This window comes from Danio aesculapii, chromosome 17, assembly GCF_903798145.1.
Source record: "Danio aesculapii chromosome 17, fDanAes4.1, whole genome shotgun sequence".
NCBI lineage: Eukaryota > Metazoa > Chordata > Actinopteri > Cypriniformes > Danionidae > Danio > Danio aesculapii.
In genome coordinates, this window is record NC_079451.1 from 29,689,557 (window position 1) to 29,706,930 (window position 17,374).

Consider the following 17,374-nt stretch of genomic DNA (forward strand, 5'->3'; position numbering starts at 1 on the left):
AAATCAATGCATTTGCACCAATTATTCTTTAAATATTGCACAGTGTAAACATTGCAAAACCATTAAACATGACCCTAAACAAACCCTAATCGTTAAACCTTGCCTGACCCTGTCAATCTGAAGTTCTATAAATGGATATGCAATAAGGTTACCCTGGGAAAAAAGCTCTATCCATGCCTTTTGATTACTAATTTTAGTTGTCGTTAAATCCAGAAAGCAAAGCACTGGGTTGCATTAAACTGCACTGGGAGTGGTTAATAAACAAGACATTCATCGAACCAACAGAATGGGGTTCTTCTGCTTACTTCAGGCCGATCGCAGCAGGTCCCTCAACCTAGTCACCTGTTCCTACACGGACGGCCAGGAAAAACTTATCTGTCTCTCTGTCGTGCTGTGGAGCCCAGGTGAAATATTTTCATGTTGTGTTTTATCTGGCGAGGGACGTGAACGTTTTGGGCCATGTTCAGTTGAGGGACAAAATAGAATGAGCAGTCTTTCAGCAGCGAGCTGTGCACACATGCCTGAGCTCAGGAAAAACACTCAAACACTTCAGATGAGCAATATGAGAAATCCAGGCTTAGAGGAGAGACGCAAGCATTTGTCGCATTTTACATATGGTAAACTTGTAAAACAAACTGTAAATTAGACGTTAAATTATATAGCAGCATTAAATCGAAGCTGCCATAGATACAAACAGCTCACTCTGGTCCTAAATTTTAGCTATAATTTTACCATTCGCAAGCTCTACACAGACCTCCATTCTGCAGACAAATTAAATCAGCCATCAACTCCCCAAATCCAGGTCTGTCTAAGAAAAACAAAAATGCTCTGAATGTTTCCTGATGAGCTCAGTCCAATAAAAGAACCCAAGGAAAGTCTGAGAAGCTTCTGAATGCATATCACATGGCGAATACAAGCACAAAACCTCCTCAGGGAAGAGAGAACAACAAGGCAGCAGTCATTCTGAACTCACTTACTGACCTTAAATCATGCCTGCTGGGTTTTCACAGTCACACTTACTGTAGTTCTGTTTCGGTTTTTAATATTTTAAGACCTATTCGAATATTACTTTATAACTAGGGTGGAGAAATTTCTCAAAGTGGAATACAGCAGTAAATTATATAAATTAAACCCAATTGGAAACACTTTACTTGAATGGCTGTTCGTAAAACTGTGGTGAAACCTTTATAATCATGACATGACACTTGACAGAAATATGAATGAGATTTTATGCTTGCTTATGATAACTGTCATAAAGTATCATTGGTCTCATTTTATATTAAGTGGCCTTAAATATTGGATACTTACTCCAAAAAAAAGTGCAATTATTGTATTCATATTTTATTGCACAACACTTATGCACCCGCTTCGAATGTCTTCACTCGAATGAATGGGTGTTATCAGTGGTTATCAGCTAATAGATATGGGCCAGTAGGGCCTTCTGCGCCTACTGGTAGGCTCAGAAGGCTGTTATCATCCAACAACATGGTTAATCAGCTACACTAATAGAGAAGTTTTTACATTAACTGCTTTTACATTACTGTGAGGATTGGGTTTAGGGTTGGGGTAGACGTTAATAAAATTCAATTAAAGGGAAATTGAATAAATAATATAAATAATTCTTGTTAACTTCCGGCGCAGCCATAAGTGATCTATAGTTGATCAACCATGTGGATAGATGATAACAGCCTTCTGATCCTACTAGTAGGTGCAGAAGGCCCCTACTGGCCCATATCTATCAGCTGATAACCACTGATAATGCCCATTCAATCGAGTGATAACATTCGAATCAGCTGACTTATGACGCTCTTGAAGTGGGATACGGGTGAAGTTAGGGAAAGATGAGTTAAGGGTGGGTTAAGGTGTAAGGGATGGGTTAACAGTGTAATAATGTGTAATTATATGCAGATCATTTAAAAAATATTAATTAAAAAAAATATGTATGTACAAAATAAGTACACTACCAAATGGTTAATGCAAATGGAAGTACATAGTAATAAAGCCACTTAATATAAAGTGGGACAGTGTCATTTGCTTAGTTATGACATTTTAAAGGCAAAGACAACATTGTTTGAGATGTCTTTGTTATGATAACCTGACAAACAAATACATCATAACCTGTATTTGTCTTTGTCGTGATTACTTGACATAATCAAGATAACATAACTTGTCATAAATCTGTTATAAACATAATTGTCATGTGGTCATTATAATTGATCAATTTTATACCAGTGTGATTAGTGTTTTTCTTGATCTTGAGTATTTTAAAAAGACATTTTAAATGGCCAATTATTTTTTTCCACTAAAAAAAGTGATCAGATAGATATTCTGATCAACATGATTATATTATGTTGTCAGAGTAATGTTAAATGATCATGACAAAGACACTGACAGGTTTTGTTGTCTTGGTAATGTCAAGTGTTGTTATGGCAAAGACAGGTTGTGGTGTATTTGTTTATGTCAAGTTGTCATAAAGACATCTCAAACGTCATCTTTACATTTAAAATGACAAAAGAGTGACTAACATGTATAAAACCTTTATATTCACGGCATGGGTCACGTCAGAATTATATACAGTTATCATGATATAGAAAAAAAAAAAAATCGCATGAAATCATTACATTTTAATAAATAATATGAATAAGTAATAAATCTAAATGAAAAATATATTTAAATGCAATAGTAATAATAATAATAATAATAATAATAATAATAATAATAATGATGATGATGATGATGATGATGATGATGATGATAATAATAATATGTTAATGCTAATATAACCATTCAGATAATATTATTTTTTCTTTCTGTTGAAACCCTGGCATGCAGAAACAACAGGCAGTTCTCAAAAGTTCACTGTTAACACTGCGGCTTGATGATGGAGAGCTGCTAAGAACTCATTTATTCACTTAAGTCCTTTCTCTAAAAATATAAAGGAGTGTAAATGTCAACATCATTTATCTGTCAGTTAAAACATGAGCGCATTGATCCAATCCAGCAATCCTATTGGTCTGCCAGTTTATTTCAACTATTTACCCTGGTTGAAAGCTTCCGTAAATATTTAGTTTAAGCATAGAGTCGTGTTTCAACTAGGTTTAATGGTGCAACACTCAAATATTTAGTAGTACTAAGTAAGTTGTAATTTACAGACAGCTGGTGCAACTGGTCCTTGATCCACATTGTCATTTGCTCACAGAACATGATGGGCTAAAAATGAACCAGGATTAACACTCTTCCTGTTCTGTCAGAGATAAGAAACTGGAGTGCAATATCCTAGTGGTAAAATAGGAAGGTCAATATCCCAGTGGCTCCTCTGTACTGAACAATAATAGCAAGACGCAATGTCAGTGACCAAAGCTACCTGGATGACAGCTCCAGATAAAACACTTTGAATGGTCTGTGTGACCTGGAGGAACCAGCCAGGAAAAACAAAAGCTGCTTCTATCCAGATGATTTTCTTTGTTAGCCCTTTCTGAGAAAGGTGAGTGTTAAAACCCGAAAAATCAAACCCCATTAAACATTTAGCGGAGAAATTTACGATCAAGTCTATCTTGCGAGACAGGAGAGGTGGAGAGCGGAGACATAGTGATCCTAAAACACAAATGGAAAGGAAGATATATAGAGGCAGGGGTGGTACCGACTACAACCAGGACTTTCTCACCCCCCACCCCCACCCCCCTATATATTGAAAAATATATGAGCAAAGAAAGAGATGAAAAACGGTTGACCCGTCATTAATCCTTGCCACTATGTCCCAGTCACCATATATTACATCATCTAATGCCACTGTCAGATGAATGTAAAAGGTCATATTTCATTCTTAATTTACTTGAAAGCATGTGTACACAGTGGTGACCCCACCATAACACACATTTATGGTTGACGCCAACTGTCTGGCAGAAATACTGGGTTTTGTACATTTATGAGAGTAACCTTTTTACGAAAGCGCACCAAGGTTGGCAAAACATAAAAATAAATGGCTTAATGACACGATAGTGTTATAGCAAAATAAAAATAGCATAAACCCAAAATTTCCTGAGTCAGCAGAAAAGCAATCCTACAGACATTTACCGAGGTGCTAAAAAGGGTTTCCCTTTTCCACACTCAATTTTCCTGCAAGGCCTTCCATTATAAACGTTCTGTTACATTTCAGCTCAAATTTAAGAGCTCTCAAGCCACTGACTGTGCGGCTGACATCAAACTATAGACGCCTCCATTGAAAATAAAAAGGATGGCTTGAGCAGGAATGTGCTCTGGGTTTGCTCCAGATGGCCTACAAAGCGAATCCTCTGCCCGTGTAAACAGGGAAACAGGGCCTCTTTCTGTAAACATAGCATTCTATTTTTCTCCCTCCTTCGCTTTCCATAATATAATATAATATAATATAATATAATATAATATAATATAATATAATATAATATAATATAATATAATATAATATAATATAATATAATATAACATAATATATCACAAAAAATATCAATAACATTACTAATTTATATTATATTAATTATGAGGTTATGATGAGATTAACTCAGGAACACTATACAGTGGGGATTAGTGCTGATTTTTTTGTAGTTCTGGTGCAGATTTTATATAGTTTTGCCAGTAGGTGGCAACAATCCAAATTCTAACACAACCCTACAGTATTTCATGTAAATTTAGCTTTTATAATAAGCATTTGGGGTGCTCGATATTGAAAAATCTGATATTGCGATATATTTATTTTTCTGCAATAAATACGATTTCAGAAGATAGTTTGAATAGCACTATTTGATGGTTTTCTTGGGAGTCTAACAGTAATCAGGTAGAGAAATTAATTGAATAATCACAATGCACTAAAATGCTTATTACTTTGTTTTGTGCGTTTCTAGTACAACTATCTAAAAAAATTTCTTAGACCAAGTAAAAATTTTGTTGCGTTTTCACCGTCAGAAGAAATAGGTGAAAATTAAGAGGGCTTTTTTTTGCTTGTTTTAAGGAACTTATCCGCCAATCTTGGTTCACTTTGAAATGTTAATATTTGGACTAGAAACAAGACAAAAACTCTAAGTAAGAATTTGTTTGCATAAATATATATATATATATATATATATATATATATAATTTTATTTGTTCAGCATTGATGTTCAATCAATAATTATAGATAGTAGATAGTGTGTGTTTACTTCAATTATTTTAAAATAATTGTTTTCTCTCAAGGTTTTTTTTCTTCACTTTCGCCAATCAGTGAAGTTTTTTTTCCCTCTCCGCTGTCACCACTAGCTTGCATGGTTCGGGATCTGTAGAGCTGCGCATCGTTGGATTTGCTCTTCAGTGTTTGGACTCTCAGTAGTGATTTTTAAACCCCACTGAACTGAGCTAAACTCAACTGAACTTAAACACTAAAAACTGAACTACACTGTTTCAATTCACTATGACCTTTTATGTGAAGCTGCTTTGACACAATCTACAAAGCGCTATACAAATGAAGGTGAATTGAATTGAATTAAAATTAAGCAATGCACCCTTCATTCAGAAATCTCACACCTATAATATGTGAGCATATTTACTGTGCAAACTTGTCACTATGAGGGAAATGACTTAAAATAAATAAATAAAATAATAATTCATAATTTGTAATCGAGTTAAAATGTTCAATTAATCGAGATTTTGATTTTAGGCCAAATCGGCCAGCCCTAGATGTGACAATTAATTGCTTTGCAGTTTTGATCTACTTCTTTTTGTATTTTCAAAACATGTATTTTGCTGACCTGCCAATAATACAGTAAGTAGCTGACTGGCAATATTTTATTCTAAATCAGTCCTTTTGTAGTCCTTTAAGACATTGCTCTGTTTTTTGAGCAGTCTGACAAAAAGTCCTACTTCAATATCCATGTTATTAGTTAAACCAGTTTTGCTGTCAGGCTCAAGCAAATAGAGCTATATTTTTATCCTGTCTAAATGTTTACACTTTTTAAATAAATCAGCCTGTTTGAATGGCTGCTGTCGGCATATTGAGCTGTGAAAAGATGAAGTATTTGCCTGATAACTTACAAACATCACTTTTAACCCCAGCTTCATTTGTTAAGAACAAAATAGAAAATGTTGCAAATATCTAATTCAATCATAGCCATACAAAAGCCATATTCTTTCTGCCTTAGTAGTTTGCAGACAAACCCTCGAGAAACAAACCTTTATCCATCAAATACAGACATCTAGAACCCAGACAGACTTTAATGTATGAGAAAGATCGCTTGGATGAAATTGCATGCATAATAACTGTACACCAGCAAAACGTACACCTGATGTTCGACGCGAGGCTCCAAGACAAAACACTTTGTCAAAATGCAGCAGACATCCAAGACACAATCTTGGAGGCGCCATAGACCCTACACACAAAAAAGTCAATTTATCATTCCTGAAAAACAAGGGGAAGGAAGGAGGAATGTCACTGGAGACAGGGGATGTAGACACAATATTGATTGTCTGGGATGTGTGCAAAAGGTGGGTAAGAGGAATGTGTGCTGGAGGTAAAACCCAGACAGAGGGTGCTACTCCTGCTTTTCCCCCGGTGGCCTCCACGTACCTCCACACATTCAGTGGCCGCTTCTTATATAACCTGCTGCTGGCAGAAACACACAGACTGAGGAGAAACTGATCCAGCTCTTCCACTAGGTTATCATAGTCTCAGTAGCCTCAAAATTCCTCACCTTTTGCCCCAGTTGCATCAATGATTATATTTCAAGTCTTGCTCCTGTATGTGTGTGTATTTTTTTTTTTTCACTAACTGAAACATTTATTTACAAGGTCTTATTTTATATTAAGTAAACCTAAAATAATATACATAAAAAAATAAGTACTATGTGTGTATTATGTTCCAGTTTTTGTAATGCACAAAACTTATGGAGCTATTTACTGTAGGTGGGATTTGGGTAAGGTTAAGCACAGATTTGGTGGTATGTATAGATGAGAAGAGTAACAGAGTTAACATTGTAATTAAAAATGTAATTACATAAATTAATTACACATGTTATTACACAAAGATGATTTTTAAAATAAAAGTAAATGTAAAAAATGCGTATGCACAGTTGCACACAATAAGTGCATTGTATGGAGCCAGATCAGTCTCAATAATAATACATTTGCATTCATAATGTTAAAAACCCACAATGCCAATTCATAAATTCAAAACACAATTCATAAATCCTCCACTCCAAATCATAAATTCAAAACACAATTCATATTTTCAAAAGTAAAAAACACAAATGTTTCCCAAATGCTCACATATGCATCTTACATAAATACATTTAAATTCTATAGCATTATTGTGCTGCATAAGTGGTAAAGTATCTGCATCTAAAAGTGAATTAGATTTAGGTTTTTTCAACTGCTTACACACAAAATCTTTTCTTGTTAAACGATTTCTGAAAAATGCAAAACTACACCTCAAATCTCCAAAACCACAAGCTATTTCTCAGCCTTAAACTCAGGTTTCAATTGCATAAAACACTTTTTTCAAAATACTCCACAAAATTCTCTACCTAAAACACAAAAAATCTAACAGGAAGCCACTTGCATTCCTTTTGCAAACACAACCAATCAAAATGCTACACTTATACACAAGTTCGCACACACATGCTCCTTAAATGTGCAAACACTAATTTCTAAACTAACCACTAACCAGTCCCTGCTATAGTCTAGTGTAGGCCAAAAGTGATGGAACACTGGGCTGTTCTGGGCCAAAAAAAAAAAAGTTTTTTCGCCCATCCACAATTCATACTTTTGTGCCTACCCCATTTTCTCCATTTCTAACTTCTAAATTCATCTAAAAAAAGAATAGAGGAATTCTTCTTAGCCTGGGTGTATGCTGACCAACCCTTTGCCCACATGACGCTTTTCCAGGCTATGGACACTTCTCCCCCCTTCGAGACTCACTTCAAACACAATTGTGTTCCAGTTTTTTACAAAGGCTATGACAGTTTTTTAATACATTTAACAGGTTTCCCAAAGAGAGTTTAGCACAACATCCGTCTTCATGGGCTAAACAATTAACACATTTCTTGTTGCTTTGACACAAAATGCATCCAGTTAACACCTATTTAAAATGCTTGAACTTCTTTAACACAAAAGCACAACTAAGACCAAAACAATGTAATTTTACAGTCAAATTTACAAATGCTTTTACACAGCATGTCAGAACAACATCATGTTCTAAACAGAACCTAAACAGGCTAAAGCCAAAGCGAACAGCTGTTCATATTGTGAGTTGAAACACAAATATATTCCCTGAAATATATATATATATAAAAAAAAAATATCCTCCAAAAAAAGATGTGTACGAATCATGTTCTTCCAGGAAGGTCTCAAAAATACCGCACACAAATTCAAAGGACTCCATGCTTGTGTAAGCATTTTCAAATGCACATTTAGTGGTTCATAAACACATCTAACATAATTCATAAATGCATGAGCAAAGTAATCCAAGAACTTCATATATACATAATTGTGTAAACATTTTAAATGTATTTATGTAAGATGCATACAGTTGAAGTCAGAATTAATAGCCCCCTTTTGATTTTTTTTTTTTCTTTTTTAAATATTTCCCAAATGACGTTTAACAGAGCAAGGAAATTTTCACAGTATGTCTGATAATATTTTTTCTTCTGGAGAAAGTCTTATTTGTTTTATTTCAGCTAGATTAAAATAATAATTCAGGGGGGCTAATAATTCTGACTTATACTGTATGTGTGAGCATTTGGGAAATATTTTTCCTTTTTACTTTTGAATTTATGAATTGTGTTTTGAATTTATGAATTGGAGTGAAGGATTTATGAATTATGTTTTGAATTTATGAATTGTGTTGTGCATTTATGAAATTTATGAATGCAAATGTATTATTATCGAGACTGATCTGGCTCCATAGAATTGTACCAAATGATTCATTTAGATATTAGTACATATTATACTTAATTTAAAGTGTGGTAGAATAAAAATCTAGACTTTAAAATGCTTTCTCTAAAGTGTTCCTTTCTATGCAAACCCTATGATGGTGCTCTGGGCAATAATTTGCAGATTAATTTTGAGATTTGCTTGTAACTTGAGCATGCTGTCGTATACCAAGTGTGTGCTAATATGCACTATCACATTCCATCAGCCACCACCCTCTCGAAATCTACACCTATGATAACACACACCCTCTTTTTCCAACAGCCCACATCCCTCCTCTTCAGATCTGACTGAGAGCGCTTTGACTCCACTAAGGTGGGCACTGCAGCTGTCTGTCTAATTGTTGGTAAAAGGCACTATATAATGTCTCTGTGTATGGCACTTTTAACCACAGAAACTATTAATCATTTTAGGGACACTTCAGCCAATGAACAAACCCAAAGACTACATGAAGAAAAACTTGAAAGTTGATCATACAAATGTGGAATGTCATGAATCTGCTGAATGTAAAAGAGATCATTTATTACTATTTCAAAGGGGCACCCTGAAGCAAAATTATCATTCTATGCAAGACACTTGAGCTCCATGCCATAAAGTGACCAGGTTGCCCAATTCCAATGATTTTCACTGACTAACAACTGTATGTGCATTATTTTTCACTTAAAGGGTACCTATTTTACCCCTTTTGCAAGATTTAAGATAAGTGTTTTGTGTCTCCAGAATGTGTCTATAAAGTTTCAGCTCAAAAAAGCCATCAGATTATTTATATTTATACTTTTCAGAATATTGAGATTTTCTGCTCTGAGTACAATGTAGCTGTTTTTGATGCCTGTGCCTTTAATGCTAGTTCTACCCGCCCACCGTTCCCACATGCCTGTCAGAGTGTGTCCTTGTCTTCAGCTACGTCAGATAAACAGCACAGTGACAGACATGAAAGAAGTCGATCTCATGTAACATTTGTGAGAAAAACTACAGTAAGAACTTTCCCTGTGATTATTTGCTGTATTTGTTGTGGAGGTAACGAGTCGATGAGAACAATGAGTCACACACAATGTTGTTACAATGTTCACGCAAACAAACACACACAGTGGACACAGACAGCATGCGTGTTTAACTTTGTACTGCTTTTGCAAGGCAAATTTGACAGTATACGCGTTAATATCCACTACTGTATGGGTATCCGTTATGTTGATGTACAAAATAAACCTGATTTAACGTCCACAAACAGGGATTGAAGCGTCTTCTTCTATAATTGTTCTGACACGGGGCTGTGGTGATAAACACGGTAAAATATCTAATTCATTACAAACATGCACTGTTTTAAAAATTATTTAAACATGTAAACCTCATTCTTGATCACATTTGATGATGATTGATGATCACAGCGAGCTGAACAGATCTGTTAATCACATTTGCTTTGCACACGTCCTGTCTTGTTGATATGATTATTCGAGTTACTACGAAGACATGTTAATACGTGGCTGTCAATGAATTCAGTGGGCTGGGAAACCACACTCCTACATCACGTTGCAGTATGCCATAAAATGGGAGGAATTTGGATCCTATTTTAACATCAGGAAATAAAAAAAAGAGACTTATTGTTTTTATTTCACCCCAATGTGACTGTGGACACACTATACCTACACACAGTTCTGTTCAAACAGCTTACAAAAGATGATTTCATCATAGGTGCTCTTTAAGAGCAGCCATTGTAACTCAAAGGAGTCAAGACTTCCGACCTCATTCACTTCAATTCATTTTTAGCACAACAAAAGAAAACAACTTATGTTTGTATAACAACTCAAACAATATATTTGATTGCCAGTTGACAAGTGGAAATTAAACAAAATGGCATGGATAAAAAAGACAAACCATAACAAATTTAAAATTGAGAAACAATGCGATAAGCAATAATAAAATGATCAAAATCCATGATGTTCCATGACTTTGAAAAAACATATATAAAATTCTTTGACTTTCAATGCCTAAATAAACCTTTTAAAATACTGTGATATTCCAGAAATAACATGACCCTAGGAAGCCGTGAATGACGTATCTCCAGACACAAACTCACAAATAAGCTGACAAATAAGTTTGTTTACAATGGAGAGGAAAATGCTAGTGTTGTATCGATCATCAAAATTTGACATGCTTGTGGTTACCCTTTACTCTTTCTATCTTGTATTTAGCACACATTTATATCCAGAGGGATATTTTTGAACAACACATTGCAGTTAGACTATGGAGCAAGAAATAATTGAATGTCTTGCTCAAAAGCACATAACATGGGTTCTAAGCCAAGGGGACATAAGTGTAAGTCCAAACGCTCAGTCAGTGATCAGTAAATGATGAGTCCCAGAGTTGGAAACTTCATGACTATTCCAAAATAGGATGAATGGAAGCAGTAATGTTTGTGTTAGAAGACTAACCAAACTTAATCCACTCTTCATTGCTATTGAATTCAACTAATTTTGTTGACATTCTTAGAATAATTGATTTAATGTGAGACCCACAGTCTTTTGGAAACAGTATTAAACTAAAGAAGTGGTTTTGAACTTGACTTTGAGGGTGATAAAGGGCTTTCTCTTGTCCAAGCAAGATTTTAGAGTAGAGCTTAGTGCAGAAATAAGGCCTGAAAAAACTCGAGCACATGCATGACACAAAATCGTCATAACTCACGTTTAGTGCAGCGCTGAGATCCTGGGGTCTTGCTCCAACCAACACAGCACTGCCCCCCACAGACGTTCACTCTGCAATGACATCAAAGAATCACTCTCACACAAAAACTGAATGGACCTACTAACCTTACTGTAACCCCCCGGTCAATCTCCTTGGCCACCCAAAGCGGTTTCTTACGTAAGTCTGCTGTCACTAAAGTGTCATGAGGGCCCGGGGCCAAAGCTGGTGGAGGCTCCAATGTAATCAGTCCTCTTATTCCCACTGTACTTCTTCATACTGTACTTCATAGCAAAGTGACAGAAAATATGAAGAAATACAAGCTGGGATACACTTGATACTCTTTGTGATTGCAGGGAATGTAGAACAACCTTTGTGAATGGCCTGCCGAAACTTTTTAAGGGGCATCGGGTTCATTACTAGGGGAGCCGGTAGCCTACATTTAAACTGGCTCGCGTGGCTTACTGAAACAACAGATGTTACTGTGCTTTTTAAAAGGTTACGACTCGCTGTAGACTGGATGACTTATCAAATTTATTGCTACTTAATGTCATGTGGCTGCTAACACATCATTGGCAATAAGGCTCCAAACCTCTAATGGAACTACAGTACAACAATCATTTCTTGACTCTTTCTAAAGGTATTAGTTAGAAAGCATGCATGACTTTTACTTTTAAGAATATCAATGAACTCACTATGAACTTTCTTATAATGTTGTGTTGTTGAGATTATTTTGTGCATTTAATTCATTCAACATTAAACTACCATCAACCCGATAATCGGTTTGACCGATAATCAGTTTTCAACCAGTACAAGTCTCTAAAACACCACTTGTTCAGTTTGAAGGTTTGTATAATTTGTTAAGTGACTGCAAATCAACTTTGAACAAAACATTAATAATAGAAATCCCTGTTCATTCATTCTGTATTTGCAAATATTTTTTAAAATGTGCCTAATGGCCAATAAGTTTGTCAAATAATAATGATCGTTTATTAAAATATACAATAAAGCTAAAACATCCTAAATAAAGTGTTAAAAACTTCATACTCGTCTCTTATCTTACCCTGACACTTTCATGTGATGGCTGGATGTGTGTCGGCCAGACTGCGCGTCCTGGCGGATCGGAATGCTCGGGTTTGGGTTCTGCTGGTGACCCATTCTGCGAGTCCGGACCTGGCCGCCGAAGCTGGCTTTGAGCTCCACATTGTAGGAGTGCGGCTGTCCTGACGCTCCCGAGAGCGATGAAATGGAGCTCACGTGAACCCCGTCCGTGCCGCTCGGTCCCGGTTGCACAACGTACAGTTTCCTAAAGCCGCTCTGATCCGCCGACAGAAAAGCCGGAGAAATCAATAACGTTACAGAAACAATGATGTCCCACACGAGCACAGCCATATCCTTTAGAAGTCAAAGTGTTGGGGAAGTTTGAAAGAAAGCCTCTGTACTATAAATACCCACTATAGATAGAAAGATACCAAAATAAAACTATAGAAGCACAGCTCCACTGTGTCGCGTGTGAAGCAGTTGTAAACCCTCGCGCGCTGTCATCTATTCGCCATAAGAAAACACTTAGAGGCAAACATAACTTAGAAGAGGGGAAAAATGCTTGGAGTGAAAGAAAGTTTCAAAGCACGAAACGGAAATCGGGGAAAACGGGAGTCAAGGCAGCGAGAGAGCTCGCGTGCGCGCGGTTTGAGCTCGAGCAGAAGTTTGAAAACTCTTGGAAAACTTTGAGCGCGTGTGAGTGTGCAAGGGCAGGAGTTTGTGCTCGAGCTCCATATAGCCAATCTCCTGCAGACATGACGTCAGTGATGGAGCTCTTATTGGAACACACATGTGGGGCTGAACCCTTAAACCAGAGGCTTTAAACTGAAGAACTGTGCAGACTTATGAATCTGAAGGTGGGGGTCGTTTGTAAAAAAAAGTCAGATACTTTAAATGCAGCCATCATAAGTGTGTCACATAGAGTGCACGCATCAGCTGCACACATCTTTTTGAAGAAAAAAAGTTATATATAGTTCTCAGAATTTTACGTTAGACATGAGCTTGAACAATGTTTGTACAAAAGTAAACAAAAATCCCATTACAATCATACACTGTAAAAATGCACCCTATAATGTGAAAAGGGCAGCGCTGCAATTAAGATGGAGCTCATGTAAACAGAAAACCACAATTATGCACATAATTAGTAAAAGCATGATCACAGTATGCTTTAACCACATATTTCCAACTCAAGCCAGAATGTGAAGACGTGAGGAGAAGAGGCTACACTTTTCGCTCAGTAGTTGTTAAAGCTTATATTGATTGAAATCTAATCTACAGTAAAGTATTACACTTCAGATATTTTGGTTGAGAGCATCCCAATACATTAGGGGCATATTGATGATCTAAAGAGAAAATATGATGGAATATTTTATTCAATATGTAAGCTATGTAAAATAATTGAAAGGGTTTTGCATTTAATGTAACTATTCTCTTGGCCTGGCCTGCCCTGGTGATTGGATTTAGAGAGTTTTTGGACTTTCAAACTGTCAAAAAATTCAATTGACAGCCATCAGCCTGGCCAAGTTAAAAGATCAGAAAACCATCTTGTACTTGTTAATATGTATTGTTTCATGACAAGGCCTATTTATACCAGCTTGACAATCCTCCAAACACCAGCTTAATTCTTACAGGGATAGTTCCTCTTGCATAGCCTTTAATTTATGGGTGAAGTACTCCTTTAAAAGTAAAGGTTCTTCATTGGCATGTATTGTATGGTTCCACAAAGAACTTTTACCATACCAATGTTTTACTGCCATAGAACAATTTCGTTTCCCCCTAAATTATTTAGATTTTTAAAAATGTTCAAAAGTTATTTTAGGAAATGTTCACTGAAGAGTTCTTTAGAAAACTCAAAATGGTTCTGTCATCACTGCGAAACTCTTTTTGGAACTTTTATTTTTTAAATAGCGTTGAGTGTGTTGTGACATCTTAAGCCAGCTAAGTCCATCTTTAAGAGGCTCCCATTTTTTCAGCACTCCCAGCTGTTTCAACACTATTAAAACAGAACCCTCGATTTATTCTGCTGATTTACTCATTAAAGTGATCCTTGTTGTTCAGCGCAGTTATGTAATCCGAATGACTTTCTCCCTACAGCATGCCTGACTGTTACCAGCTCTAAATCTGACTGAGAGTCTTCTGCCCATGAACGGGGACCCTATGGCCTCCCTACACGTCAAAAACCGGATCCTATTAATACATGGAACATCAACACGCAGCCTCCACACACAAATAGACGAACATGCCTCCATTCTTTCACATGCTCACAATTGCCTAAACTTAGCTGAAAGTCACTGTCCTCCTACAGATGCTTGTTATCTGGATTAGCAGGACGTCTTTACAGCATTACTGAAAGGTGACTCAGAAACTTCCTTAGATCAAGACCATTTTAGGCCTAGACTAAGCTCGGCCCATTCTAGGACATGCGTGGGTGAGACAGACAAGGAATACCATTCCTCATCAGCTTCAGAGTATTTGGAAAAGGATCTCGGACTGATTTATTGATTGCATGAGATCATCCTTCAGGAGAACCCAGTGTCTTGGTGAAAATTGTTAACGGGTGTTAAACAGAATGTTCTTGTGATGTACATGCACAAACACTCTCTTCTGTGAAGAATACTACTAAATTAGAGTTATGTTTTCATCAATTGATGAGCTCTAATTAAATAAAAAGACAGTTCCTGCCTCAGCTGCCATGGCTGGAGCTGAAACAGGGATTTAGTTAAGGAACAGAGTGACAGTGCTGTCATAAAGCTATTCTTGGGTCACCGCTATTTATAGTTTAAAAATAATGACCATCATAACTAAAAGAGAAGAGCAAGACTGGGAGAGAGAGGGAGTACAATGTTAATGGCAAGACTTTGGCATGCTTCAACTAAGTACTTTAGACCACCCTCTCTTTTTTTGTGCTATGAATTTATAACTTGTAACAAAATTAGGGGATTGTATTCAGGATAAAAGAAGAGCAAGGGTAATTGTAACTAATACAGCACCTTGTTGCCATGTCAGTTCGAACAAAAAATATTGCCTACAATAATTTTCCACCAACAGTCAAACTATGAATAGACCTTTTTGTCTGTGTACATGTCTATCTGTGAGTAATCTGTGTTTTTCATAATGTTTTTATAGTCTTTCTCATATTTATTGTCTTTGCTAGTAGTGTATGGTTTTGTTTTTTGGAGTATGTTGTTGTATTTTGCACTGTCTGGAGCCAGCACCTAAGCGTTTAACTCATCATAGTATACGTGTTGCTGATGATGTGACAATAACAGTGATTTGATATAAAAAAAATCCGCCTCCGCTTCAAACAGTTTCCGTTCAAACAGAAAACTGTTATAAAATCTAAATAAAGGTTTACAAAAACTCTTAAAATAACAACTAAGTGCTAGTAATGCTTACTTATGGTATTTACAGCTTTAAGTCTGTAATTTAATTGGATAGTTTAAAATTAATTGATTATTGATTCTCAACAAAATGACTATGGAAGTGAATGGGTGCCAGCAACATGCATTTGTCAAAATATCTACTTTTGTGTTCCACAGAAGAAACTGAACAAGTAAATTGTGGGTAAATGTTTTTCAGAATTACTAACTATCCCTTTAATAAATCAATTTTAAATAAATCTATCTTCACAGGTTACATACTCATGGCCTGATTTAGGCCTGTACTAGGAAATAAATAAATATATTCTGAAAAATGTTATATGGAAAACTCAACTTGAATTTACACACTGAAATTGATTTTGAGAATATAAAAAATAACTAACTGCTGCTTCTATCATCATTAGTTTAGTTCATTAGCTTAACTTGTAAGACAAAAATCCTAATTTTAACCTAATTTTATCACTAGCAGGGTGGATTACTGTAATGGACTCCTCTCCGGCCTTCCCAAAAAGACAGTGACAGTTGCAGCTCATCCAGAACGCTGTAGCCAAGACTCTGACTAGATCCAGAAAATCAGAGCACATCACACCTGTCCTCAGGTCTTTACACTGGCTGCCAGTTACATTCAGAATAGATTTGAAAGTATTAATACTTTTCTATAAATCACTATATGGCCTAGGACCTCAATACATTACAGATATGCTCACTGAATTCAAACCTAACAGATCACTCAGATCAATCGGTTGATGCAATCGGTTTCCTAAAATGGTTTGAGTTGCCTTAACTTACTGGGTTTTACTGTGCTCATCTTTAGGATCATATGAACTAGAAATTCCAAGAGTTCAGTCAAAGCAGGGTGAATCTGCTTTCAGCTACTGCTCCCTTGCTGCTGGAATCAGCTTCCAGAAATGATCAGATGTGCTCCAACATTAGGTACATTCAAATCAAGACTGAAAACACATGTTTAGCTGTGCTACGTTTTCTTTTTCATTCTTTTATAACCTTTTTCTACTGTTTTGACTTATTATTTGTATTGTATTTTTACTTAATATTATTACTTGTCTCTTTTATTCCTGTTTATGTAAAGCAATTTGAATTACCACTGTGTATGAAACATCCTATACAAATAAACTTGCCTTTCCTAACCTCATGTCTGTCACATTTAAAGTACAGTATCATTATTTTGTTTTAACAGACAGCGCTGGATGAAAACTTAACAAGTTGATTACTAAAATAAAAAAGAAGATACTTTAAAAATCAGTAAGATCTTAACAACATCTGGGCCTTCTTTCACCTTAATTGTGTGAACAGAACACTCAACATAATTAAAATCAGTTTTGGAAAGG

The 17,374-nt window shown here is 36.0% G+C and overlaps 1 protein-coding gene across 1 annotated transcript in view; it reads right to left on the reverse strand.

Moving 5' to 3' along the window:
• ltbp1 (latent transforming growth factor beta binding protein 1) overlaps nt 1–13,358 on the reverse strand; it is a 113,443-nt gene extending 100,085 nt beyond the window's left edge. Inside the window, exons 1-2 of the mRNA XM_056477282.1 lie at nt 12,671–13,358; nt 11,611–11,681 (exon numbers count right to left, since the gene is read on the reverse strand). Of these exons, the coding sequence (XP_056333257.1) occupies nt 11,611–11,681; nt 12,671–12,999 (400 nt within the window). The 5' untranslated portion in view covers nt 13,000–13,358. The remainder of the gene's footprint in view (nt 1–11,610; nt 11,682–12,670) is intronic.
• Between the last annotated feature and the right edge of the window lie 4,016 nt (nt 13,359–17,374).